The sequence below is a fragment of the Kogia breviceps genome, chromosome 18 (genome assembly GCF_026419965.1).
Source record: "Kogia breviceps isolate mKogBre1 chromosome 18, mKogBre1 haplotype 1, whole genome shotgun sequence".
NCBI lineage: Eukaryota > Metazoa > Chordata > Mammalia > Artiodactyla > Physeteridae > Kogia > Kogia breviceps.
This window is the reverse complement of record NC_081327.1, coordinates 34878532-34899236: the sequence shown is the minus strand read 5'-3', so window position 1 is coordinate 34899236 and position 20705 is coordinate 34878532. Positions and strand designations below refer to the sequence as shown.

The 20705-nt window shown below is 35.9% G+C and overlaps 1 protein-coding gene across 2 annotated transcripts in view; it reads left to right on the top strand.

Moving 5' to 3' along the window:
* CDH8 (cadherin 8) overlaps window positions 1-19251 on the top strand; it is a 374358-nt gene extending 355107 nt beyond the window's left edge. Inside the window, exons 11-12 of one of the 2 annotated variants that reach the window (XM_059044955.2) lie at window positions 16888-17139; window positions 18562-19251. In XM_059044955.2, the coding sequence (XP_058900938.1) occupies window positions 16888-17139; window positions 18562-19055 (746 nt within the window). In that variant the 3' untranslated portion in view covers window positions 19056-19251. The remainder of the gene's footprint in view (window positions 1-16887; window positions 17140-18561) is intronic. The other variant, XM_059044956.2, reaches the window with a different exon arrangement.
* The last annotated feature ends 1454 nt before the right edge of the window (window positions 19252-20705 follow it).

Here is a 20705-nt window from a genome sequence, read left to right as displayed (position 1 = left end):
TGGTGCCACGTTCTAATTTATATAACATAGAAACCGAATGTGGGAACATCTTTAAAAAAACTCAGTCCTAGAAAAATGAGGGACCCAAATAAGATAAGCCTAAGAGCCAGATTGGAGATTTTCTTTAGGGAAAAATGTTTTGCATCAAATGAGTTAAAGTTGGAGGTTGCCAGTGGGGGAATGAAGAACACATGAAACATCCAAGTAAGTAAAAGTACTTGCAATTTCTGTCTGTGGCATTACTGAGGGCACAAGCAGAGCCCAGGCTGGTGGCGATTGGCAAGACTTTCGCATGGCTTAGAAACAGGAATCAGAATTTACAAAGAGAGATACAGCTGCCAGAGTCATTCAGAAGGCCTAGAAAAGTTTCCTGGGTCTTGGTGCTCAGGCTGGGTGTCAGGCCTGAGCCTTTGAGATGAGAGAGCCAAGTCCAGGACACTGGACTACCAGAGACCTCCCAGCCCCACATAATATCAACCAGCAAGAGCTCCCCAAGAAATCTCCATCTCAACACTAAGACCCGGCTCCATCCAAAGACCAGCAAGCTCCAGTGCTGGATGCCCCATGCCAAACAACTAGCAAGACAGGAACACAACCCCACCCATTAGCAGAGAGGCTGCCTAAAATCATACTAAGTTCAGACACCCCAAAACACACCACTGGATGTGGCACTGCCCACCAGAAAGACAAGATCCAGTCCCACCCATGAGAACACAGGCACGAGTCCCCTCCAGGAAGCACACATGAGCCACTGAACCAAACTCACCCTCTGGGGTCAGGCACTAAAACCAATGGGAATTACAAATCTGCAGCCTGTGAAAAGCAGACTGCAAACACATTAAGTTAAACAAAATGAGAAGACAGAGAAATATGCAGCAAATGAAGAACCAAAATAAAAACCCACCAGACCAAACAAATGAAGAGGAAGTAGGTAGTCTACCTGAAAAAGAATTCAGAATAATGATAGGAAAGAATCCAAAATCTTGGAAATAGAATGGAGAAAATATAAGAAATGTGTAACAAGGACCTAGAAGAACAAAAGAGCAAACAAACAATGATGAAAAACACAATAAATGATATTAAAAAACTCTCTAGAAGGAATCAGTAGCAGAATAACTAAGGCAGAAAAACAGATAAATAAACTGAAAGATTTAAAAGTCATCTTTATTGACATATAATTGACCTACCATAAACACTCTTTTAATTTAAGTGGAGTCTCACTCCTTAACATGTATTTTATTTTTTTACCTTATATTTTACTTTATAATTTAGTTTGTGGCTTTGAGGCTTTCAAGTAGAAATTCATTGGAAAGCATGAAATCCAAATATTCTTAAAAGATTGCAATGCTTTACTTTACTTCAAAGCTAAAGTAACTGATAATCTTACATATAGTAACAATAATGACTATTGTTTTAAGTTTCATTAAACACTGCACACTTCAGACCCTGAAAATATACTTTAGATTAAAAAACACATTGACCCCTCAAAGACCTCCTGACCCTCATTTCCTTAATTAGTAATTTGGGCACAATAAGAGTACCTGCTATGACCTTGGGGAAATTATTTTAAAATGTAATGAGGTAAGTAATGAAATTAGGGTGCAAACACAATTAGGAATGATTCCAAAGCCCGAACATTATCTAATATGACATTCCGAAGCATTCTGAATACATATCCTAAAGAAATTACACCTAATATAAACTTTTCAGGAATTAGAAAGTTGAAAAGGGGACAAATTCCCTTAAACTTCTCTTTATTTGTTAAGCATACCTCTTATAATTCCAAAATGTGGAGAATCTGATGGTAGGGATCTTTATATCACTGCCCACTGCTAGAAAATACCACACATTCATTGTCAATGGGGGCTGGTAAGCTTGGAAAATCAAATACCATCTTGAGAATATTTTAAAAGACTCATCAAAAAATTCCTTTTATTTTAAAAGTAAGTATTAAAATGAAATCATGCATGACTTCAAAATGTATTCAGATTTCTCTACAGTGTATAACAATAGGGAGTTTTATCAGGTTACATCTTCAATAAAAAGAGTTTGAATGAGTTTGATGTGATTTCTATTTCAATCATAAGGGTGACCTACACAGGTATCTTTTTTCTTCGATCATTTTATTTCTGCTCTCTCCATCTATATTTTAACCTGTTAATATGTGGGTGAATTTGAGGAAGAGCAAATCAGTTTGACCTTTAATGTAAAGTCATTTTTGTATGATCAAAACAGTACTATTTCCAAGACTGTGAAGAATGTGGGTTTTAAGATTCAAAAGCACGTGCCATTCCCCGTAACCTGGGAGGAATGATAATGTGACCACTGCTTGAATGATAATTTTATCTACATAACTGCCTTCACTGTATATTAAGACTTCTGCCCAAAGATATATGTTTAGGCAAGCTGTTTTAATATAACCTATTAAACTTTAAAATGATTCAAGGACAAACACTGGACTGCAGCTCACTGTAGGATGCCACATTTTGTTGCATCATTTCCCTTCTTTTTTAGCAGCTATTTTACCACTAAACCAGAAAAGAAGGAATTATGCAGGAAAATTGCTATTAGCTGCTACCCCTGCTGGATTACAAAACCCAGAGCATAATAGCTTCCTCAGTGGAGCCTCTGAGGGCTTGGGCCAAGCCATTAACCACTGCTAACACCTAAGGGAAGAAATAGAATAGAGTAGGATGGCTCTCAGGTATCCCAGAAGATTTTTATGCAAACAAAATTTATTTGAAATACAGATGTCCAGGGCCTAGCCCCAGAAATTCTTATTCAGTTAATTTAGAATAAAATCCAAGAATACGCATTTTTAATATGCTCAGACAGACATTTGTATCTGAATTTTTCACCTGGCTTCTGTTTGTGTGAATATTTGCTCAGACACAGGTGATCATTAAACAGGCTTGACAATTAGAGTGTCAAGATGGACCAAATATATCAAAGCCTAGTATATGATAGGCACTTTATTTTTAAAATGAATGTAATCATGTATGTATCATTAGTGAGGTAAGATCCTCTCACTGCATTCTATTTGTGTAGCATTGGATACATTTTGGACTTCTCAAGGTACTGCTTTACGTTTTGAGTCTCTTGTTACATGTTGACTTATATTCACTGATGACTATTATGTATTTATTCAACAAACTAACTCAAACCATCATATTTACTTTACATTCATTTTACAATCAAATCTCTATTACGTCTCTGAGTTCGATACTACAAAATCCTTAGGAGTCTGTTTGTTCCTATTGCCTCCTTCATAAAGGAAAGAGTAAAATTTCAGCTGATTACTGAAGGATGACAGAACTTCCCTACATTGAAAACGAAGATGTGAGCTTATTGGATACAAGGGGAAAGATGTATAAAATCATTTAGCCAGAAAGATGATATGAGAAATTGGATCAAGAAAGAGATTTTTAGAAATGGAGAACAGGCATTACATATTATTAGTTCCACTATTGAAAGATTGAATTTGTGGCACTGACCATGGTGGATGTACCCAATAGGTAACTTGAAGGGACATAGGGCTAAGATTTTAGAAAAATATTGTTTGGTATTTGAAATCAGGTAAGTGAATCAGATTTAAACAGATCATACAGAGGTTAGAAAAAAATGATGAGGACAGAATGCTATGGAACAGAAAAATGAGAATTATAGGGACAAGAAGGAATGCCATGCTTTGCACTTCCCCAGCTTAACAAACCAGCCCTTTCCTCTAAACCCAGCCCACATGCCACTCTTTCCTTAAAGCTTCCCTCATTTGTATCTATGATAATAGAAATTTACATCAAGGTACAAATGGCATAGTGGACCACGAGGTATAGGAGCAGAGACCAAAGGACAGGGCTCACAATTAGAGAATGAGTATCAGCTGACTCACATTTTGGCTAGTTATATGTTATTTTCTCTCCCCTTCTGAGTCAGAAGTTCCTTGAGGTCAGTAATCATTTTTAAAAGTCATCCATTTGTTCATTCAACAAGGATTAATTAAAATCTTACCCATGAAGATTGCTATATGGTGACACATATGATAGTCAATAGGATGCATTCACTAAAGACAAAATCTCTGCATCCAAGGATCTTTCAGTTGGTGAGGCAGAAAACCATCACACCTGACTGTATAGCAGTATGCTGGGTAAATACATGCCAAAGAAGACTTTCCTCTGACGGCGATGTCTTGGAGACAGGAGGAACTGAATAACTGAGAGAATTAACTGAATGTGTCAGTGTGGATTTGAAAGACATTAAGGTGGAGGCATGGGTGATGGCAAAGGAAAATGAATTTGTACAATTTTTGGTGGCTTTCACTTTCTTAGGAAACTAAGAAACCATTTGCACGTATGAAACTAAGATCTAAAGACACTTAGGTCTTAGTTTCATATGTGCAAATTCAAAATCTTCAGGAAGATGTTGATGTCTACCAAAGTGACGATTTCCAGGGATACTTAACCTCCTTCAAATCAAAGCAGGTTATTTAGAATACAAACTACTTTAGGTACTTCCTTTCTTTTATATCCTCAGCTCTCTATTCACTATATTTAATGATTTCCATATCTTATACACAATGTATGCTTCACTTTAATTGCTGTTTTAAAATCGTCTCACTTCCTGGTCCGACTACCCTATATAACAAGTGTGTTAATGGGCAAAAACTTATCAGCTCCAGTGCAAACAAATTAATCTCGGACTCCCAGTTTCTTAAATATTTAGAGATATCTATTCAATCAATAGAGATGTGGTAGAAAAGTCATTCTCCTGACAATGCTAGCTTTCTAATGTCTGGATTTTTAACAACTGTTAGGTTAATTTCTGAAATGTTTACAACTCCACTAAAGACCTTGGTATTTCTTTGTTTTGTTTTTGTATTTTTCCCCTTGTATTTTTCCCCTAAGTAGCTGTACACTTAAAAAATGTTAATGCATTTTTCAGTTCTGCATAAATCCAAGTAGATAAGAAATATTATTTTCCAGATCTGTTGATATTTATAAAAACTTTAAAATTTCCATTCAAACAAAATAGAAATTGGGTCTTGGTATAGTTTTCACTTTTGTGAGTTAGTCAATTCAGCCATTTCTCAGATAAAATGAAGGTAATATTAATCTTCATCTCTCATTCCCTGGTGCCTGGAGTGAGATAAATCTGCCTTTCCTCTGAGTTCTAAGGGATCTGCATAACATACATGGAACATTTTGAGTAAGATCTAGCATGCAAATTAAGTGCAGGAGAAAAATAATCAAACTCAGAAGACTTTGGGCAGTGTGATTATATCTAGCATGGAACTTGGACTTTGAGATACTTGCATTCCTCTCTGGCACCGAAAATGCTTATTTCTTGATAATTAATTCAAGGTTATGCTATGCTATACTATGTTATATTGAGTCTCAAAATACGGGATTTAGATTGATAGAGTGTTGTACTGAATACCTTTTGATGCCTCTACAATACTATATTTCTGCCTACCAGTGGCCTTGACTACTGAGCTTTTACCTTGTCTCTGATAAAGGTGTCATGGTGTGGAAAAACCTCCTCCACACACTTTCTCTTTTTTACTTTATCCTTGAGCTTTAATATAACCTTCTTAGAGCCCATTTCTCCTTGCTTCCTGAGGTGACTTTTGCTTAGATGACAGAGAAAGTGTAGAAATACATTGGACTTGCTAGTAATTCTTTACTGTCAGCTGAGAAACCTTTTATCAGTCAAAAAAACCTGTTTCTCATAGGTAAAATGGCCATAGGAATGCCTACCTTGTTTCTGTAAATAATATTTAATCAGATTTATTGATTGTATTAATTTCCTAGGGCTGCCATAACAAATTACCACAAACAGGGAAGCTTAAAACAACGGAAATGTATTCTCACAGTCTGGAGGCCGGAAGGCTGACATCAAGGTACTGGCAGGCCCACACTCCCTCTTAGAAACCATAGAGGAGAATTCATTCTTAATCTCCTGCAGCTTCTTTTGGCTGTAGGCATTCCATGGCTGTGGCCACATCATATCAATGTCTGCCTTTGTGGTCACATTCTCTCTCCTTCTTCTCTGTGTTAAATCTCTCTCTGACTTACTCTTATAAGGACACATGTTATTGGACTTTCTTTTAAAGATACATGTTACTGGATTTAGGACCCACCAGGTAATCCTAGATGAACTCTTCGTCTCAAGATTTTTAATTTGATTACATCTGCAAAGACCCTTTTCCAAGTAAGGTAACATTCATAGGTTCCAAGGAAAAGGACATATACATGTCTCTTTGGGGGGTCACCATTCAGACCACTACATTGAACACCATCTTCATATGATCTAAGAAAAAATTTCCTCTTATATTAGCCATTTAAGAACAGTATATATAGATTCTTAAAGAATTTTACAAGATGCTTAAATTTCATAGATTAATGAGTCCTAACTTTTGTAAAGTGAAAAGCATAGCCCACTCTCTGTACATTTCCTCTGCAAAATGTCAATCTTTCATATATTCATAGAATTGTAGTGCTGCATGGTTATAGTGGAATAAGTTTTTTTCTGTTAAAAAGGCACTAATTTATTATATATGTAACTGTAAAATGTTGACTAAACATTAACTTTGGTATTAGTCTAGGAACTTCTAAAAGAATTCACAGTGACAGTTTTTCTAAAGCCAAAGTAAACCTTGGTCAACATTTATGGCTAGATATACATATTTTATTATTAAATATTAGGAGATTTGGTAATGAGTCAACATTCATATAAATATTGAGATTATTAACATCAGGTGGCATGGTGCACTATCTAATGAGGAAAAAAAAGGGAAAAGAATGACAAATGATCTAATTAGGTGACTCAGAATATCCAGTTGCATGTTGCAGACTTAGTATGTTAGTATACTTTCAACGAATTACGTAGGAAATTATAATGGTACTGGAGGAGACTGGCTTCACAGTCTTAATTTTTATTAATTCATTATAGCCTGATTGTTTCCAACAAGAGTAAAAATACATAAATGAAGTGTAGATGTTATGATCTTTGCTTCATGTTCCTAGATATTAGATACTATATATGCATATTATCTAGTATGCTGAAATCCATGGATTTGTATCTTTATTGCTTTGCTAGGTTTTTAGAAATAACAGACACAACACAATGATAAGAACTTAATTAAATCTCTTGTCCATACCTACTGAACAGAGTGTCATTTTCCCTTGGTTTTGGCCTTCTTGCCATTTTCATTCCATTTGATTTGACCAAGAAAATTTGAATTAAATTTGCAAGTCAAATGACAGGAGACATTTCTCAAAAAGGCATAATATCTACTGATCTTCTTTTCATCTATGCCTTTGTCATAAACATTTGTCTGGCAAGTGCCTTCATTAACTCTGGCTCCTTGTTGCTTTTGCTTGCATGTAACAGGATAAACAAAAGCCATAACTCCATGATTTCAAATAAATGGGACCTAGACCAAAGTAAACTTTCTGCATCAGGGCAACAACAACAGATGAACTACACTGAAACAAATAGAGAATTTAGATTTGCCTGCTTTATTTTATCTGGAAAAAAAAAATAGACAATGGGGAAAGAAGGTGGGATATTTAAATAATAACAGCAATAATAATGGCCAAAGAAAATAAATAGAAAGAAGGAAGAAAGGAAGGAAGGAACTTAGGACTGTGGGGAAAATTACACAAATAGAGTTGAAGAATTATCCAAGTAGGCACCGCCTATCTCTTCAGATAGACTTTTTAGTTTTTCATGGAGTATGCATATAGAATTAATAAGTGACCATAGCACTATCTAGTGTGCTGAGGTTGCTATAACAAAATATTTCAGACTGGTGGCTTCAACGACACAATTTTATTTCTTACAGTCCCAGAGGTGAGGAAATCCAAGATCAAGGGGTAGGCAAGATGTGTTTCATCCTGAACTCTCTTCTTTTGGCTGCTTATAGGTGGCCACTATCTCTCTGTGTGCTCCATATGACCTCTTCTTTGTTTGCCCACAGGTGGAGAAAGAGAGAGCTCTCTGGTGTCTCTATATTCTACAGACACCAATTCTATAGTATCAGGGCCCCACCCTTACGAACTTCCTTAACCTTAATTACTTCCTTAGAAGCTCCATCACCAAATATAGCCACACTGGGGGTGTTGGTGGGGGGGGGGGTTAGGGTTTCAACATATGTACACAAACTTTCAGTCTATAACAAACACTTATTGACTTATTTGCTAAAGGAAACTTTTTTTATAAGGATATTAATGTTGTATGAGAAAATATCCTTTGATTTCCAGTTCCAAATGATTCAAAGACTGAATATCAAGAATCAAAGAGGAAATTTCTCCTAGACTCCTCAGTAGAATTCTGATGTGCACCTCTTTAAATGATGGTATTTCAGATATTTTAGAGCAATTTTTCTTCCCCTCTGAGCCTTCTCTACTTAAATATAAGCAACCTCAATTTATTGCTCATGTTACATGATATGAGGCATGTCCAGGGAAAGACTTGGAAACCATCAATATTTCTTTTAAATTTCCATATAAGATCCTGGCTATATATGCTTTCCAACAGCCTGAAATTGATTCTTCTCACTGACTTATTTTGAACTACATATAACCCCCCGTGACAAAATAACATGAAATAAATATGAGCCCCACAAAATATGGCCAATGATTACTTCTTCATTTATTCAGCAAATATTTGCTGAGTATTCATTATGCATCATAAATTGGTTGTTTGTTACTTGGAAGTACCCTAGTTTATTTCTGTATCCCCAGGGCCTATGATATCCCCATTACAATATCATTTCTTTGTGGTAAGTGTTTTGATGAAAATAAAAAGGTTTTTAGAAGATTACATAACTAATTTATCTGAGGAGATTGGGGACAACTAGTAAAAGAAAATTTCCCCAAAGGAGTGATATTTAAGCACAAACATAAAGAATGCATAAATTTTAATAATTCAAATTAGGGCTGAGGAGGGATAGAGAGATTATGAGACAGAAAAAAGAGCAAATATGAAAGCCCCGAGGACAGAAAATCCTTAACTCAGAAAAGACCAGGAGAGCTGGAAAAAAGAGAGAAAGAAGAGTGGCAAGACCAAATAAAAGTAGGTTAAACGATGTGACTAATATCGTAAGAATCTGTCTGTGCCAAGTCCTGTGCTGGAGACTGAGACTGTGCTGTGACTAAGGCTAGTCTCCCTCAAGGGGCTTAGAGTCTAGTGAGATAATGCACACATTTTATTGAATATTATCTATTTGTCTTAATGTTATCTATAATGTCAAAACTGTTGCATAAAAATTCTAAGCACTTAATTTTAAAATGGCTGCCTTTGTTAACAGCCTCTAGCAATTTCCAGTAAAATTACAACAAATGCTCTGGAATAACAAAACAACAAAACTAAGAAAACAAGTAACTTTTTATTCAAAATTAGTCTGTTGTCAGAATCTGAAAGAAATTTCATACATAATGGCATAACTGTAATGTGGTATCTGAAAGCAAGCAAGCCTATGCACCTACTATTTACCTGGTCCTTTCTTTACTATTTATTTGATATATACCTTGTATTACTCAGACAAGGAGTAAGGAATGCAACAAACCACTATTTTAGGAATATCGTTATTTGAAGTATGCCTGGTGCTATTACTCCACTTTAACTCCCCTTCATGATCTTTCCTTCAACAGTTGGTCATAAACAGAAACAAATGGGTGTGGAGTATGAAGCAAGGTTTTAAAAATAGAGTCATTCATTCTCCTTGTTGTAAGGCTTATAAGCAAAACATTCCAGGAGGATGTGAAAACAGGAAAATCTGTAACTGAGAAAAATAATAGGGAATACAAATATTTAAATATTTCACCTATTGAGAATATCAGAGAACTAGGTGATAAAGTTACGATATGTTCCTATCTCAGTGCAACTCAACTGCACTATATGGGTAGCATATCCATGGACATTAGTCTATCCACCTGGATATTCGTCCATCCTAGAGAATGCCAAATGCTTCTGGTCCATTCTCTTCTTAAATAGATCTTGGCACAGTATCTTTCTATCTTTTGTCAAATTCTGTCATTATATACTCAAATTCAAAAGATTTAATTAAAAAAATCAATGGTCATTTCCTCTTTTTGTTTCATATATTTTTCAGTTTTAGAAAATGTCTATGTTTTCTCTAGTAAATCATTATCAAGGTATCCTCTTATATTGGTTATGCTCAAAAAGAAAAATAAATAAATGCAGTAAATGTAATAAGTAAGGGAAGAAGCCATAAGGATAGAACAGGTTAGGTTGTAGAGAAAACAAGATGATATAAAATGGAAATGCATGCACATATGAAGGACTGGAAAGAAGATTTTTAAATAACACAATAATACAATTGAAGCCAAGTTTAGAGGTAGTGAACAGCTAAGTTACTATCCTTGATATGACTGCCTTTTCCCTTTGCAACATTGTAAAACAAATAAAACAAAAGAAAAAATTAAAAAGAAAGAAATGAGAGTGCACTTTTACAAAAAGTATCTTCAAATAAACACCATCAATCATCTTACTTAATGTTCAAAGTCAAAAGCTATTTCTCCTTTTTAATATCAAGAACAAGGTACAGGTGTCTACCATAACTTCTTACACTCAAAATTGTATGTGAGGTTCTTGTTAGTATAGTTAAGATGAAAACAAAAATTAATATAGGCATTTAAAGCTATAATTATCTCTCTAAGCACTGCTATAGCTGCATCCATAACTTTTTGATTGACTGCATTTTCACTTACATTGTCTCACATTTTCAAAATTTCCTTTTGATTTTGTCATTGAATCATTGGTTATTGGGGAATGCATTGTTTAATTTCCACATATTTATGAGTTTCCCAAAATTTTTTCTATTATTGATATCTAATTTCATTCTATTACTGTCAGAGAATGCACTGTGTTTTATTTATATCCTTTTAAATTTATGGAAGTTTAGTTTATGCCTAGCCTATGGTATACATCGCAGAATGTTCCATGTGTACTTGAGAAGAAAATTTATTCTGCTATTTGGGTAGAGTGTTGTATAAATATGTTAGGTATAGTTGGTTCATACTGTTGTTCAAATCTTCTATTTCCTTATTTATTTCTGACTAGTTTTTTTATCCATTCCTGAAAGGAGAATATTGGAATACCAAACCATTACTTTTGAATTTCTAGTTATTATATCCTCAATAATATATTATGTATGCATTGTTTTATACAATTGCTTTTTTTTTTTTTTTTTTTTTTTTTTTTTTTTGTGGTACGCGGGCCTCTCACTGCCGTGGCCTCTCCCATTGCGGAGCGCAGGCTCCGGACGCGCAGGCTCAGCGGCCATGGCTCACGGGCCCAGCCGCTCCGCGGCACGTGGGATCCCCCCGGACCGGGGCACGAACCCGCGTCCCCTGCATCGGCAGGCAGACTCCCAACCACTGCGCCACCAGGGAAGCCCTATACAATTGCTTTTTAAAAGTTAAGAAAAGAGAAAAACTATGCATTTATACTGTCTTTGATAACTACATAATTACTTTTACTGATGCTCTTTGTTTTTAATGTGGAGTTGAATTACCATCTGGGGATATTTGCTTTTCAGTTGAAGAACTTCCTTTCCTGTTTCTTTTAAGACATGTCTGCTGGTGACAAATGCCCTCAGTTTTTTTGTAATCTGGGAATGTCTCTATTTCATTTTTTTTAAAGATAGCTTTGCTGAATATGTGATTCTTGGTTGAAAGTTTTTGCTTTGCGCATTTTGGATGTGCTAACCGTCTTCCTTCTGGTGACCATTATTTCTATAAAAATTTAGTTGTGGGCTTCCCTGGTGGCACAGTGGTTGAGAGTCCGCCTGCCGATGCAGGGGACACGGGTTCGTGCCCCGGTCCAGGAAGATCCCACATGCCCGGAGCGGCTGGCCCGTGAGCCATGGCCACTGAGCCTGGGCGTCCGGAGCCTGTGCTCCGCAACGGGAGAGGCCACAACAGTGAGAGGCCCGCGTACCGCAAAAAAAATTAAATAAATAAAATAAAAATAAATAAATAATAAAATAAAGATAAAAATTTAGTTGTTAATCTTGTTGGGGTTCCCTTGGAAGTGATGAGTCAATTTTCTGTTACTTTCAGCACTTTGACTTGCAGCATGTTTTTTTCTGTCTCTTTGTGAATCTCTTTGTGTTTACGTTCTTGATGTTTGTTGAGCTTTCTGAATGTGGAGACTAATGTTTCCAAAATTTTTTGAAGTTTTCAGCCATATTTTTTTCTTTTCCTTTCTCTGTCTCCTAGTATTTTCATCTCAGGTATATTTGTGCACTTAATGATGTCTCACATTTTTCTGAGGTTCTCTTCATTTTTCTTCTTTCTTTTTTCTCTATATTCTTCAGCTTGAATATTTTCTATAGATCTATCTCCAAGTTCACTAATGCTTTCTTTTGCCAATTCAAATTTATAGTTTGTAATTTATCATTTTAGTTATTGTACTTTTCAACTCCACATCTTCCATTATGTTCTTTTTTTGATATTCTCTATGATATGACATTGTTATCACACCTTCATTTCCTTCTTCAAAGGTTTACTGTAGTTCATTGAACACGTTTACAATGGCTCCCTAGAAGTCGTTGGTTAATCTGATATCTGTTTGCTCTCAAGGACAGTTTCTTTTGCCTGCTTTTTTGTTTTGTTTTCCTCTAGTTTATGGGTCATGCTTTCTTGTTTCTTTGTATATCTTGTAATCTTTTGTTGAAGACTGGACATTTTTAGAGAATATATTATAGCAAATCTGATACTGACTTTTCACTGAAGGCCTGTTACTGTAATTTCCTTGTTTATTTGTTTAATGATCGGCTAGATTACTTTAGTAAAGTCTACTTCCCCTCTGCAGTGTTAAGCCTCTAATGTTTCACTTCAGGGGATCCCAGCCTTGGGTATGCCCACAGTCACCCTGGAATGGCAGTGGTTTTGGCAGGGTTTTCTGTCTCTTTCCCTGACGACACCCAAATTGTTAAACTCCACTGATTGCCAGATGATTCCTGTATTGTTTTTAATTGGGGGCCCTAAATTGTTCTACAGACTAATCCAACCCAATTTGGGCTCCTTCAAAAGGGCATTTCCCTTGGCAAGTGTTCCAGATTTGTTCTGAACCTGGCAGCCTCCTCTGTATCTCCTTCCTGGGTTCTTTGCTTCTCCACTGAGGCAAAACTTTGAGCCATTGGCTTTGGAGCTGAATTGGAGACTATGCTTGGTTTCTCTGAGTGACGCCTCTACTTTAGGAGCTGGGCACTTGATGCAAAGGAACAGTAGCCTCAAGTCTTTTTGGCTTGGCTCTTCCAGTGTGAAACCACTGCTTTACGGTCCAGGGCAAGCACAATTGCGGCCCTGTATTCCCTGTGAAGTCTTGCCAAGGTAGAGCCTCTGTTGCACAAGTACAGGCTGTAAAGAAGAAAGGAGCCCCTCTTCCTGGCCATGCTAATTCAGAATTTAGTTGATCAAAGGTAGCTAGGAGCAGGGTGAGAACTGGCAACACCTTGCCCTCCAACTGCTAGCTGGGGTGGGGTGAGGGGTGCCCTGTGTTCTTGGCTGAACCAGTTTGGAGTTTCTATCTCGCAGAGCTGAGAGAAGGGATGAAGGAACTAGGTTCTGGTTGACACACTACATTCTCATCATTCCTACCAGACTCTAATAGATTTTCTTGAATAAACATTTCTGCATTTGCTGCTTGTCTCCAGGACCATTTCCAGAGACATTAATTTTTTTAAATATTATTTTATAATTCTCACCAGTTCCACTGGGGAGCAATTCCGTGGAGCTCCTCATATTATCATGCTCCTCACACATATCGCTGTGTTGAGATATATTTTTATAAGTAAAAAAAAAAAGGTTTAGAAGTTTACTAAAATTAAAATCAATGCATAAAACAATCAGATGAGCAATGAGATGAAAATATAATTTTAAAAAGGTAATATTTACTAAAAAAACAAAGTACATGCAGTACTAATAATAAGTGTAAAAAATATGTGAAAATCTCTTGTAGCTAAAATAAAAACATTTTGTTAACATGTATTAAAGAAAATAAGAAACCACGATATTGGTATAGAAGACTAAACAGAATAAAGCTGTCAATTCTCTCAATTTATTTACATCTTAATATAATTTCTACTGAAACTCATAGGAATTTTCATGGAACTTGATAATCTCTTCTATATTTGTCAGAGATTAGCAAATGAACAAGAACAGCTGAAATATTCCTAAAGAAGAACACGATAGGGGAAAATACCCTAACAAACATCGAGATTTCTTACAAATTTTTCATACATAAAAAGCATGGTATTAATGCAGGATTAGAAAAACAGAGTATTGGAACATGATAGCCTAAAGGGATGAAGGTGCAAAAAAATTTGATTTGTGAGAGACTGAGAACTGAAGATCAGTGGGTAAGGGATAAGTTACTCTATAATTAACCTTGGGAAAATCAATAATCAGCACAGAAAAAACCAATTCCATACAATTGTTTAAATGTGAAAGGTAACATTATGAGAAGTAATTTTTATATAATTAATAATTTAAAAAATAAGGCTAAACTACTAACCATTAAAGAGTTTGATAAAATTGACTACATTGATTAAAATTTTAATAAAATGAAAAGGCATCATATGTTTTAAAGAAACAAACCAGAACTTTTTAAAGATATTTGCAACTTGTAGATTGAAAGAAACAAGTATTTCAAATACATGAATCTGAAGTGCGTGAAACTCTAATATTCAATTTTTTTGAGTGTAAAATAATGACAATTCAATTTGCCCTAATGAAATAACTAAATAATTAATAAATGCAAGCTCCAATCAAAAACATGGTAAAAAATTAATAGGCAAATAGGGAATTGACTTTGCCTGGAAGTAGCAGGTAAATTTTAGCAAAAATGACTCATGGACTCCCTTTACTCAGTCAATAATTTTCTTTATATAGAAAGGGAGCAACATGTGCAGATACCAGGAGTAGTAAAAAATGAGTATGAGTTTGGTCTTAGACCCATCAATGCTTTTCTAAGTAATAAAGGAGATGGTTTTGTTCTGCAATGAGTAATACTCCTGCAGTTTCTAAATTATCATTATAGTTTGTTTTAAAGAGCGAATATGCAAAGATAGTTTCTCATATAAATAATGTTAACCACAAAAAGACAAAAGCCTCGTTGTAATTTTATTAATTGCATCTTGAAGAACAATTCCCATCTTCTGTTTTAAACTATGGTATATGAAATCACCCACAAATGTTCCTTGTACTAATTTTAACTGTATTCAATCTCGTCACACACTTTCTGGAAATGTAACACAGCTATATATTCTGTATCTTTTTTGAGATGATGTTCTCCTGCTTTTAGCTTAATGGTATTTCCTTCTATGTCATGGAAATAAAGATTACTAGATCATTTGGAATACCACTGCTTACTTCCACTAGAGACTTCTTTTCACTCTTCAAATTACTAAATAATGAGGCACAACCAGCAATAATTTAGAAAAAAAAAATTGTTAACTCAGAGTTTTTTCTTTTTTTTCTCTTCAAACGCTTACTAGCAAGGCATAGTAGGTCCACATATATCTTAAACAAAGCAAAACCAAATATAATTTATACATTTATTTTAGGGAATGTCACTTTTTTTGAATTCTGGTATAGTACTATATGGTACAGAAAATTTAACACATTTACTTAAAATCATTTGAGTGGAATATCTATTCATGTATTTGTATATTCTGGAAACCAGTAGGACACTGATGACCAGGAACTGGACAGCAATGGTTTGGAATGCCTGCCTTAATATGCAACAACGAGGTAGACAAGTGTTCTGGGGTCTGCAACCTTGCCAATATTTGAAAAAATCCCAACTGAAATAATCATTTTGCCCAAATTGTACTGCACCCATTAACCAAAGTTATGTTTATTTGCTTTTGGCTGGAACATCAGTGTGAAATAATCAGTGTTCTCATGTTGAATAGACCTATGTCTTTCATTAATCAAAATGAGAAAATAGATTAATAATTTATATATGTATATGTATATACATATATGCACACATATATAGCTATAGTTCATGAGATAGGGATGAATGACAATAAAAAGTTCATTTGGGGGTGAAATTTTGAGAAACATAGCGCTACCACGGGACCAATCACTTCTCACTAGCCAGTTCTACATCGAGCTGAAGTATGCCATTAAGTATTGCTTAAATGTCCTTAAGTGTTGCTCCAGATACCCAGTATACATTTCCATATGATTAGTTAATACATTAAAAATGGACCACCTGCTCCTATGACTTTTCATCACTTAATTCTTATTTGTGTAACCACTAGAGGTCTTCTCTGCAGAATTTAAAAATATGTGGCATATCTCCTCCAATTGGCAGTAAATGGGACTTTTGTTACATGTTAGTGTAAAATGCTCTAGAGCATGAGTAACTGTTTTTAGGTACCTGTGGGGGTCAAATGCATTGTTTTGTGTGCCATACTGTCATAGAGCCTACTTTTAACACAAAGCTTCTCAAACATGACTTTCAAATGTGAGGAAATTCTGTCACATTTGCATTATCAGGACCAATGAGAGAACATTAAACTTATTTATGGGGTCTTGGGGTAATTTGTGGCTTCTAAAAGGACAGTTGAAGATCATTTTTGTAAAAGAAATCTTTTGCATTTACAAGGTGGTGGTAAAATTCCATTAGTTTATCCTGAGACCAAGCTCACTGAACCTGTTAGGGTGTGGATGTTTTGGTCCATGCCAACTTGGAAAGTGGGAAAGGGGGGAGGGAGAGAGCTGGAGTGGTTCAGTGGAGTTGGGATTGTCGTGAGGCTTGCAGAGGATTTATGAACTAGAAAAACAAGTGTTGTTTGGGCAGCCGTTTTGAAATGATGCAAACTATTGTAATTTTCACTTTTTCCAGATAATTCCCTCAGCATTTTGGCAAAGCATAATGGATTCAACCGCCAGAAGCAAGAAGTCTATCTTTTACCAATCATAATCAGTGATAGTGGGAATCCTCCTCTGAGCAGCACCAGTACCCTGACCATCCGGGTCTGTGGCTGCAGCAGTGATGGTGTTGTCCAGTCTTGTAATGTTGAAGCTTATGTACTTCCGATTGGACTCAGTATGGGCGCCTTAATTGCCATATTAGCATGCATCATTTTGCTGCTAGGTATGTATTTTCTTCATAGCCTAATGGTCACCATTTTTCTGGTTCATAAATGACTGTAAAGAAGGACAGAAAACCCTAACGCAGCCTAGAAAACCCTAATTAGCATTCTTTGGAAAAAAAATTCCTTTGTATATACTTCTCCAAGCTTTGAGGTCACTAAGAGAAGGGAAGAACTAAAGAACTGTAATAGTAAATATTCAATTGGAGAGAACTATTCAGTGCCTTTTTTAATCCCATCACTGGTGAAAAAACTAAGCATAATGGTGGTGGAAGTGGGGATGGACCTTTATGTGGTTACAACAGCAACTATTACATAAGAAGGCCTCCAGATCTTCTGATACACGCCAGTTTACTTCAATGGGGGCACACAGATGTCCAAACTACTCTTTTATGTAAACAATGTACAGATTGGGTTACTGAGTCCATCCAATCACAAAATTTGGTAAGATAAAAACAAACCAAAAAAACTAAGCAAACAAAAAATACATTTTCTTCAAAATTGCATTGTTTCTCAGATATTTTTATTGCTACTACAATCGAATTTTAGATGAAGACTGCAAAATAAGGAAAAGTTTTTGTAACTTTTCTACTAAAAAAATCCAATTATAAAAATGAGATTAGACAGTAGGAAGACATACAAAAGGAAAGTTATATCTTATCCTGCCCTTAGATAAAGGGTATGTCAGTTTTTACCTTCCTGGTTACATCTGTTCACCCAGTACCCTGAGTTGATCATTGTTTCCTGCCACATTTTAAAAATGTCATCAGCCCAAGTTTGGTGTGGCTGATCTGGCTAGTTTTTTATGTGTTCCTCTCCCTTCCCCCACCTGTGGGCCTACCTTACCACATAGCGGAGTGCTAGCTTTCATACAAGAGAAGAAGTTGCCCATGCAAAGTTGACATTCACCTTAATTTACCATTTCATCTGTGAATGGACACTATTTTATTGGAAAGAGTCTTGAAGGATTGATTTTTAAAAAACACACAATGTACTGGATATGATCTATGCAGCTCCTTTTGCTTTACAGAAGAGGGTCATGGAGCCAAAAAATATTGAACGAGCTGCCCAAGATACACAGCAAGTTAGTTATGGTATCTGTGCTGTTTCCCTTTTTGGGCCATTCACTCTAGAGCTCCTAACGGTATTAAATGCAGCTTTCACCATAAACAGATGCAAACTTGTTCTTTTAACCCAACTTCTTCGTCACCATTTACTAAACAGAAGCAACCTGGAATAGTATTCACTCAAAATTCAGTGCTCATACTTCAGAAAGGTATTTCACTTAATTCCCAAGTGAATGCATGAAAGGTACGTGCTCGTAAGTTTTAAAATAGCGCCCCCCTCTCTTAACATACACGATGCGTTTGCCTGTGAAATTCTACGTGAATCTGCCTAATTGCTATTTTGTGGTTTTCCTGTAGTCATCGTGGTGCTGTTTGTAACTCTGCGGCGACATAAAAACGAGCCATTAATTATCAAAGATGATGAAGATGTGCGCGAAAACATCATTCGCTACGATGACGAAGGAGGAGGTGAAGAAGACACGGAGGCTTTTGACATTGCAACGTTACAAAACCCAGATGGAATTAACGGATTTTTACCCCGTAAAGATATTAAACCAGATTTGCAGTTTATGCCAAGGCAAGGGCTTGCTCCAGTTCCGAGCGGTGTTGATGTGGATGAATTTATAAATGTGCGGCTACACGAGGCAGATAACGACCCCACAGCCCCACCGTATGACTCCATTCAGATTTATGGCTATGAAGGCCGAGGGTCCATGGCTGGCTCCCTCAGCTCTCTGGAGTCCACCGCCTCAGACTCGGATCAGAATTTTGACTACCTCAGTGACTGGGGTCCCCGCTTTAAGAGACTGGGCGAACTCTACTCTGTCGGTGAAAGTGACAAAGAAACTTGACAGTGGATTATGAACAAATCAGTGGGAACTGAGCATTCTGTAATATTCTAGGGTCACTCCCCTCAGATACAACCAATGTGGCAATTTGTTTTAGAGGCAAGTTTAGCACCAATCATCTAGAAACCCAACTACATTTTAATGTTGAACCAAAAAAGTAATAATAAAAATAAAAAAGTATGTGTTAGGAGGTTATAAATCTTGTGGAGTGTGAATTAAAGTATGTGGAGTGTTTAGAAGTCTTTGGATATTTGATATTTACCTGACCACCACAAAGATTGGGATCCTGGCCCATCCTTAGAGAAATGGTTTAAAAAGAGGAAAAAATCAAACTTAAAAAGGTGCTTTCTTAGAAAAATGGACCTGCAAGAAGTTTGCTACTGATATGTGTCTTCTGCAAGGATTTTTATAAATGCAAATGGTTTTTTCCCCTTCACCAATAAGGATCCCGCCACAAATGATAAAGCAATACTTGGTCTGCTGTACACTCTGACTTTTTGGAGCTTTGGGAGGCCTCCTAGATTATACGGTACGGTGACCACACCTTGTACATAATTGTTGGCCCCATTCATCAGAGACTGAATAGCATCTTTAAATATTGTGTCGAGCCTTAAAATATTCACGTTTGTAATCCATTCCAGGGTGGGGATTGCCAACTCAGTAATGGGAGGAGAGAAATCCCATTCAAACAGGCTTGTTCTCTGGAAGCAGGATTACTCATTCCCCCCGGTTCATCTTCTCCCACAAGGACACAAAGATAAACTGTGTCACACAGTGGACTACAAAAGAGACAGATGATTTTCTTGCTAGCGCGTGAATTTATTTGTTTAATCCTCGAAATAAATATTTTATTGATGTCCATTAATGCTTTTATTTATTAAGGTTGGTAATCTATAGATTAAGGGACTATATGAAAAAAGAAATGAAATTATATCCATTAATAATACTTTAGATTGTTTTATATAAATATATATACAATGAATGTTTAATACATGTACATTTTGATGAGATGAGTATGGCAGGCAATATTCTCAAAAGGGAAGCTAATAGTCTCTTTAGAGTAGAAAGTGTTATTGTGACTGGTGATGGCAGGAACAGCATTTTCCCAGAGAAACTTTTGGACTGTTTTCTATTTTGTTCATAATCCTAGTATTTGGTGTTTTTACTACAAGCACAAACATCTGAAAGTATATTGATTCATGTGAATATTTAAACTCTAGACTTTTAGATGCCTACATAATGCCCTGCCCAGTAAACATGCTTCAAGTTGCCTCCACAGTTTTAGAGCAGGAACTGATTTGTACATAATTTTACTGCTTCTGTTTTTAGCACTTCTCTCCCTGATCTTCATGGTGATGCACAGAATGTCTTAGACTCGAAAAGAGAACAGCACTAGAAGATGTGAGCATATTCAATTTTTAATGCAAACCTGCCATTTAGGAGTAGAAAATGTATGATGAAACTCAAGTACTACATGCAGATCATTTTAATTTTCTACTTTGCTTTAATGCAATATTGTTTATTTACTCCATGTATTGTATTCAGAGAAACTCCTGTATTGTTTCCTACTTTGTGAAATATATTTTTATAAATACCTTTGTTGTCATCACTTTTTTTCCCATCAGATGAAGATCGATTAACAGAGTCATCAAC